Here is a 9,062-nt window from a genome sequence, read left to right as displayed (position 1 = left end):
TTTTACACCGTGTCTACGGACGTGAGCGGCGCGGCGCAACAGATCCCGACAGAAAACTGCTGCCGGGTTCTATTTATGACGTGCTGACACAAATTTCAAATGGTTTTCAACGGTCGTTTGACCTCTTTCTCGCGTCCAGTGTAGGCAGACTTTAGTTGTTGTAGACACGGTGTTACTCACCTATTGAGAAGAAACAAAGCAACCTTGGTGTCCGATCGCAGGCCTCGGTCCTTGAGTTCTCTCCGGCGCTGGAAAGCTGATCCGATATTTTCACGGGTCCTACTTCTTGCCTTATATCCTTCCGCAGACGTTTTCCTCTTGTTTTTTATCCGCCATCTCTATCTTTCTGTCGCTCGGCTCGGCTAATGTCCGTCCCATGCACTGAAAGCTCTCTCCTCCACATCACGAGTAGACACGCCCCTTATTGCTGATTGGCTACAAGTTTGTTTTGCGATTCGGCCCGAATCAGTTTTCTAAAGTGTTTTTGAAAATCACTTACTCTGCCTTTAACTTTGCTTATTAGCATGCCTATTATTAACAAATTGGCTGTTTATTAGTGCTTATAAAGCACATATTCTGCATGACCATATTCTACGTCCCTAATCCTACCCAATACCTAAATTTAACAACTACCTAACTAACTATTAATAAGCAGCAAATTAGGAGTTTATTGAGGTAAAAATCGTAGTTAATGGTTTGTTAATAGTAAGAATTGGACCTTAAATAAAGTGTGACCTTTTCCTTCTAAGAATTTCATCGTTTTAATTAAGCTTTTAAAATTAATTTATTATGATATCGCCCTCACATTTTTTACTTTATGCTTGTGATAAAGTTATATGTGTTTGGAACTGAATGAAGGTGTGTAAATGATGACAGAATTATCAGGTTTGGGTGAACTATTCCTTAGACATCTGGAAAATATCATTCTTTCTACAGCTCACCATCAATCCTCTACTGAAGACCAGTTTACAATTACTGAATAGCCACTTGCCTTTTAATCATGACCCATGACTGCAGTTAGAGACAGAGGGAAGGGTGTTGGTGGATCAATAATGACCACAGAATCTCACACAACAACCTGGAGGATCTGTGTTCCCTGTTGCTACTTTACAGAGTCAAAGAACAGTGTGATTTCTTCTGGTTGGCCCCTGGAGATGGTTTGTATGCTTTTTCTCTCCACTGGCATAATTAAACATCCACATGCCCACGCCACACCCGTCACCTCATAATGAACTTGTTTGGATGGGGAAGTGAGTCTGCCTCGTCTCTTCACTCCCTAACAGCTTAGAACACCTGCCCATCTTCTCTACCTCAGACTCTGCCATCTTTACCCCAGCAGTACACCTTTTATATTGAAGTGCATCTCTCAGTGCTGGCAGATGTCAGGAAAGAGATGTACATGTTGAAAGTGGGCTGCTCTCATAGCAAATAAATAAATAAAACATGACATATATGGTAACCTGTACCTTCGGCTCAGCAGCAGATGCAGTCAATATATGAAATAATAGGAGGACATATTATTAGCCAAGTGACATAAGATGTTCTAGTGTAAGTAAATATGAAATGTTGTAATGAATAAATCTACATGTTGGGAAAGTAGCTTACTAACTGATTTCTTTGCAGTAGCCTATATATGCTGGCTAGTTTTGGAATAACATACTAACACACTGTTCTTACATATTAGGAATTTAATGCACAATATGCTATACTGTAGTATACAATAAAAACACACAGCACAGAATACTGTTATATATCACAATGCAATGCTCCCGACTTGACCCTCCATTTCCTGTGTGATGGGTGAACTGGAAGTAGTTATATGTGCAATGGTTCATTCGTCACACCAGAAATGAATGGTCAAGGTGAGAACATTGCATTGTGGGATAAAATATTCCGTATAGATCACCTGCATACAGACATAGCATACAAAAGCAAGTCTTTCTGAACACTGCTTTAGCTTTTGAGCAAACACCTGTAGCTACAGCCACTTTCCTGCAGTTATTCCCTATTCAGGACTAATTTTTTCATTTTTTTTATTTCAAGCAATGGCATATTAAGCTTTTATCTCACCATTTTATCTTTTATAAAACAACACTTAAATGCAAAAAAAAAAAAAAGAAAGAAAGAAAAAAGAAATACACAGTTACTGATAAGGTATAGTTACGCAAAATAGGCTTATTGACAATAAAACGGATAAAATGCTTTTATTTTAATTTTGTTGTTGACATCAAAGGCTATGCATCCAGTGATTTATACAAAAAATTTGACACAAATTAATCTGTCACTTGGTAATATGGCTACTAGGCTATTTATTACAAAAATAAAATGTTTAGGCTACTCAGTAGGCTATATTAGACTAGTAAATCACACTGCTGCTGTAAAATGTATTAATTCATTTCAGCCTATGTTATTAGTATTTTTTATTTTTTTGTCCAATATTTCATTTTTAGGACACTTCGCAGATAATGTTAAACAATTTTGGGTAGCTGTCCCAGTTTTGAACCACTAATGTTTATTAACCACTTTTATTTGCTATAACCGAAATATAGCCTACCTCAGCAACCTGGGAACTTTAGGCTACATAAGCTGCAGATTAATAAATTGTGTCTATGTTTTTATACACGAGTTATAGCTATTTCAAACTTTTGCAGTCTCACATTTACTGGACTTAACAGTTTATTATAATAGACTCAAATGCAATATATTCAGTAGCCTATGCACCATGTTAACAGTTTTAAACGCTATATGAATTAAACTGACCCCTTGTGTGCATGTCGATCTCTCTTTACTCAAAGTCTATAATTTTTAATTGATCTTTATTAAGCAGATGGGGGCTAATTAGCGTAGGCCTACATGGTGCAATACTGGACAGTTGTTACTCGTTTTATCCGAAACTAGAGACAGGAATAACCATTTTCTTTCTCCACTGGCTTTTATTTCGGTTTTATCATGTGATGGTGCCCTTTGCCCCTTTATTTACGGACTGAACTGAGCCATTCTGAATGCATTTTTCTTACAGTCTTCAGCTCTCCGTCCCGTTTCCCCCGCACATATCTGCCTAGAGATACAGTGTTTCTTCAGTTTGCTGCGAGGCGCATACAAATGTTGCGTTATGATGTATGAAAGTTGCAGCGGTCTCGCAGCTTGCGCGACTGCTAATGTGTATTAGCTAGCGCGCTCGTCACAAACGAGCCGTCTTATCGTACTCTAAAGTACAAAAACGGGGTTTTATTCGCTGTTGACAGTCTGTATACGGTGTCGTCGGGTTGAAATGACACCGAGGGAATGACACAAGCGAGTATACACACGGAGTGACCGTTTCTGTATCGACCGCATCCGTCTGAAGCGGCGGTATTTGTATGCTCGGTGACACTTTTGACATTAGCGTAACTGTCAGCTTGTTTGTCGATTTCGCGCGGTTTTTATTCTTCTTTTATTGTGTTTTGCATTCGCATGGCTGAGGGGTAACTTGCACTGGAGGTTTTTGTTGCTGTTGAAGGGGCGTTTACCGTGTTGAAGCTAGCAGAAGCTTTTTGACGGGTAGATCACGGGCTGTCGGGAGTTTGACAAGCAGCTTATGTAATGCTTGCGATTCCCCGCTCGACCTCAAACGACGAATAAACAGCGCGTATTCAGAGTGCGGCGAAGTTTATTTATGACACGACTTGTATGCGTCGTCGTTACGGCGTATTATTATTTTTTTGTGAGTTGTTTTTGCGACTCGCTGCTGTTGAAACACTGTGTCGAAGCTGCAGCGCGTCTTATAAAATGACCATGCGGGAAGTTCAACGAAAAACTATTGCGGACACCATCTAAACGCTTAAACAGCTTTGGACTTGTATAAAAATGCATTTTTCGTCATAAATCTTTTAAAGGTAAGTCTGCCTCATGTACTTGGGGTCATTTGCTGTCCATGCGTTGTGAACGCAGAGTGCATTTTTGCGATTGCATACCATCTGCACATGTTTGTCTTGTTTTAACGAGTATATACGTTGACGTTTGTAATTGTTAACCCACATAGCTGCTGCTGTAGCTTTAAATTAGGTTTTAAAGCTTCTGCTGCCTTAAAATTTTGCGTCATTTGGACACCCCGTGCCTTTTAAGGTTTAAACCATGTCCTCAAACTTGTTTTCGATTCTCGTTAAGTCATTTAGTTTATATTCACGGTCTGTTTGACATTTATGTAGGTTTAACAAGCTTTAATGCTCATTAAGCGGTTTGTCAGACTAAAGTTCATTTTGGACGCAGTAGCTGAGCTGAACCGACAGGTGGCAGCACTGGGGTGCATCGACTAATGCATTTGGAGGATTTGTATGAGTTTTAATGTCTCTACGCGCCTCAAGCCTTCATTATCTGAGCAAACAATCAAGCTAATCAAGCTCCATTTTGTGGGATGAGTTTGAATGCTTTGCAGTAGTTTTGATAAAACTACAGAATTTATTAGTTCGTAATGCAGACTGTCGATTCAAACAAGTTGATAGAAAAAAAAAATACTCGCGCAAGGGTAGCTGAAAAGTCTTAGAAATCCGCAAAAGCCATTCATTATATCACCCCAAGAGAGCTTTTGTGTGGGCATCTGGATAAAAATGTAGTTTCATATCATATTATTTCATTCCATTTGCAGCTGAGAGGAACTCCTGGTGGGAGTTCTGTCCAGACATACAACATTTAAAGTCTGAATCTGTAATATTTTCACCAGTAAATAATGTTGGAGGCCTTGGTGCAAAATTGTGTTTTTCTTTAAAAAAGGTTTTGTATTTGTTTACATCTGTCTTATTCAAACATAAGTGCAATGTCAATATTTTTACTACATTTTATATGTAAAACGTAATGTAATTTCTTTGATAATATTAACTCAATTTTGTTTCTGTCTACAACAGGATTGAGATATGGATCTTGGACTAAAACGCAGCAGTAACAATGCTGAGAATTGAACTTTCGGGGACTGTACTGAGAGAGACCTTTTGCCTGACATTGGTGCCAATGCGTCCGCTTTAAATACGTCAAAAGATGTCTTGAATGGACTGAGTGGTAGTGACGCTCAAAGAAACCTCTCTATGGCAGACCCATCCTTAATGGGACGTAACATACAAGAACCAGATGTTAAGACATTCAAACCTTTCAGAATGCAGCACCAGCAAAAGGTAAAAGAGCCCCTCAACATTGGGGAGAACTTTTCGCTCTTGGACGAGAGCATTGCAGACTTAAATCGTGGTTCTGGCATCCAGGCCCCTGACACTTTTGCAATGAAAATGGAGCAGTTTTCCCCCATGGAGAAAGATAGGCTGGACTTTCCACCCTACGACTATCCAGATAAGGAAACGGATGGTAATGAGAGAGTGATTGGAGACAACACCATTGACATCCTAAAGGATCTGGACTTACCTGACTCCCTATCTGACCTGAATGAGTTCTACGTTGCTGATGAGGCTGCCTTCCTGTCCTCATTGGCAGTGGATGATGCCTTGCTGGGAGAGAGCCACTTCCTAAAGGATACCAGCCCTGTTGTCACTGGCAACAGTGCAGCCTGTGCAAATGTGAACGGCACGGGGAAACTGCAGCAGATGGTGGAAGCCAGTGTCAACATGCCGGTCATAAAGACAGAGAAAGACCCAGACTTTATCCAGCTGTGTACACCGGGTGTCATCAAACAGGAGAATGAGAGGCGGAGCTACTGTCAGATGTCAGGGATGGGTGGGCCTCACGGTGGGCCCACCGCTTTGGGAGATATGGGCGGACAGACATACCACTACGGAGCCAACACCGCCTCAGCTGTGAGTTTACCAGATCAGAAACCTCTTTTTGGCCTGTTTCCTCCCCTACCTACCTTAAGTGACGGCTGGGTTCGAGGAAGTGGATATGGAGATCCGTCTGGGATGCAGAGAGCCAATGAGACAGTACTTCCGTCCACCTATCCGTGCAGCAGGTAGGAATGACTTTTAAAGGCTGTTGAATGAGCAGCTTTATTTTGATGATTATGAACGATGAAAAAGGTAAACGGTGAATAATTTGCTCTAAAATAAAAATAGGCTGAGCTGTGGTAGTGCACTCTATTGTGTATATTTATCGGTTTTAGGACAAAACTTCTAAGAATTTTAAAATCGTGATTTCCAGGCCTGAAAAAATAAAGGAAATTAATGCAATCTTTTCTGAAGTAAATATAAATTTTGTAGTTATTCTGAGCTCTATATGTTTCATCTGCTGATGAAATTGTGGCCATTATGGGAAATCTTTCCCCATAACAGGCATATCTGCAAAATGCAATCATGGAAAAATTTACAACTCAAGGGGTTTTAAAAGTTTTAAAACTAAGATTTGCATACTTGGAAAGATAAAATGATACAATTTTAAACATTTTTGAAGGTTTTATAGTGAATATACCTTTTGTAGTTATTCTCAGCTCTAAAATATTTCACAGGATGGTATTTTTGTGAGTGTAATCTCAATCCTCATCCAGTCAAGTGTCAGTCAGGAAATCCTGATGACAATGTGGAGTGGATTCTGTATTCCAGACCAATTTGCTCTGTAGCATAAAAAAAAAAAAACTGAACACGAAACTTCTCATAACTGCATGATATTTGATGAAGCTGTTGTTTGCAGCTTTAATTAGTTTTAACAGAGCGTGTGCTGGTCCGCTTCTTCTCCCAGGAGCCCATGTGTGAAGATCTGTATTGGTGCTTTGCCTGTCCAAAGCAAACACATGGGCCTGATGGCGCTCCCTTTGGCCCAGAACAGCACACATGTGCTCCTCTCAGAGTCTGGTTTCAGGAGGCTCTAAGCATCAATATTGCTGTTGCTGATGTGATGTTGTTTTTCGGTGAGTGTGGAAAGGACTAGAAGCTATGAGTCATTATGGCTCAAAATTCCCTGAGTACTGGAAATAATATAAAGTGTGTCCATGGTCTTGACTCTTGACCAGTATTACTTTGCTACTTGGGGTTGGGTTTTCTGATGAAATGAATAGTGTTTTACGGCCAAACTTCTAGACTGAGATATGAATTTATATGCTCTGGGAGATCCTGAAAGATATGGACTTTTAATGACCTCGCAGTTATGCTTTTGTTCACGTTTCTGATTTGTACGTGTCACGGTAAAGCGTGAAATTGTGACTCACTTGTTATTTGATAATGTTTTGTTGTTATTTTCCTATCCAACTTGAGCCACCATGCCAGACACATTTGCACAAGAGAAACCTTTAAACCTTTTCCCGATGGCTGAATGTTAATTTGACAGTCTATTTAGAAAGCCAAGTTAGAGATATTTAGGTCAGCATGTTTCTCCCGCTAAACCAACTTGGACAGTTTAGTGCTGTGTTAGGGGAAACTTATCAGTGTTAGTTATCTGAAATTTCACCGGACTCATTTTTATCTTGGTTATTTTTACACTGTTAACATGGCAGCACTGTATTAATATTTCTTAAACATTGTGGTTATAATTTTTTACGCCTCTTACACCGCAATCAGTTCAGGTTAAACTGTCAGATTTCATTCAAACTGTGTTTTAAAGGAATTTCAGCCTTAAGGCTTGTTCACACCGGGACGAATATCGCACGCGATTATCGCCGACGTTTAATGCCTCGTGACTAAACAAAGGGCGCCAATGTGATTGTGCACACCGACGCGCAAAACGCGAGGCGTAAAAGCGTAATTTTTTTTAAAAACGCCTCGGGCTCGTTTTTTTGGTTTGACGCGCCGCGTTAAAAAACTGGCCGACCAATGAGATTGCGCTTTTGTTCACGTGCCTGGAGCTGCTGAAGTTACAGTAAAACACGACTTGGTGGCGCTCAAGCACAAAACGGTCTTGCCGAGCACACATTGATACCTAACGACAAAGAGGAAGTAAGTAGACCAAGAAGATGCATCGAGGCAAGATGAATGTAGAGCTGCTGGTCTCATTGGTGTCTGAACACAAAGGGCTTTATGACAAACGCGACAGTGACTACAAAAATCTCGATAAGAGAGAGTTGTTATGGAGAGGAATTGCAGATCAAATAGGATTCGATGTGTACCGGGGTATTTCTGTTTTTCATTAAGCGCCATCTAATGTCAGGGAGTGAATTTGTACGCTCACTCGGCTCATCGCCTGCGAAAATCGCTTGGGTATGAACTAGGGATATGCCGGTATCAAATTTTCATGTTGCGATTAATTGCTAATGCTTTTATCACGGTATGCGGTATTATCACGATACTGAAATTTAGTTTTAAAAAGTGCTGTCATAATACAGTATAACAGGTTTAATAACATTTTTCTTATAACAAAAATAACTGAACATTTAAATGCAATAAAGCAATACAGAAAAATGTATAAAGTCAAAAGTTTTACACAGATTAAAGTGCAAAAGAACTATAAAGACCAATAGGTATCACTTTACAATAAGACCTCATTAGTTAACCTTAGTTAATGCATTAACATTCACAATGAGCAAAAGCTAATGTTAACTAATGAAGCCCTAATGTAAAGTGTGACCGAACAATAAAGAATCAAAACACTTTCAAACAATATCTAGGGCATGTAGTAGTCCAGATTAAAATGTAAAAAAAGTTTGAAAATAAATAGCCTATTAAGTCTAAATATTTAAGTATTTGGCGCTGTGATGAACATCATAGCAAATACACAAATCTGAATGGCTGTTTAAATAATTTAAACACGATTCAGAAACAGAAAGTAGCGCAGCTGCTTTGTTTACAGGGTTTCCGGGGTAACGACTGCATTTAAATGAATTATTATTATTATTACTATTATTTAAATTGATCTCATATTGTATGTTCTATACAGGTCAAACTGAGACATGACAAGTAATGCAGTTTTTGTAATGCCATTAATTGTTATCATTTTGACAGTCTATGCACTATGATTGACTATATGTTCCTATTGGATAGAAAACCTGTGCCAATGTTTTGACTGAATTACTCTATTTTGAATCGGGTTTGCTGTGTTTTGATAGAGATAGTAAATGTAGAAAAAGGTGTTCGGCATTTTGAAACGTAGCGTTTGTATTTATTTAACAAATTGTGGTTTTGGCCAGAAAATTAACTACCGTATTGTCCCGAATATAAGACGAT

At 39.3% G+C, this 9,062-nt stretch overlaps 1 protein-coding gene across 1 annotated transcript in view; it reads left to right on the top strand.

Moving 5' to 3' along the window:
• The first annotated feature begins 2,994 nt into the window (after positions 1-2,994).
• LOC107713173 (glucocorticoid receptor-like) overlaps positions 2,995-9,062 on the top strand; it is a 126,969-nt gene continuing 120,901 nt past the window's right edge. Inside the window, exons 1-2 of the mRNA XM_016518606.1 lie at positions 2,995-3,875; positions 4,881-5,926. Of these exons, the coding sequence (XP_016374092.1) occupies positions 5,058-5,926 (869 nt within the window). The 5' untranslated portion in view covers positions 2,995-3,875; positions 4,881-5,057. The remainder of the gene's footprint in view (positions 3,876-4,880; positions 5,927-9,062) is intronic.

Source organism: Sinocyclocheilus rhinocerous, unplaced genomic scaffold (genome assembly GCF_001515625.1).
Source record: "Sinocyclocheilus rhinocerous isolate Xijiao unplaced genomic scaffold, SAMN03320098_v1.1 scaffold387, whole genome shotgun sequence".
In the NCBI taxonomy this organism is placed as follows: domain Eukaryota; kingdom Metazoa; phylum Chordata; class Actinopteri; order Cypriniformes; family Cyprinidae; genus Sinocyclocheilus; species Sinocyclocheilus rhinocerous.
Note: the sequence above shows the minus strand (reverse complement) of the source record. Positions and strands in the feature narration are given on the sequence as shown.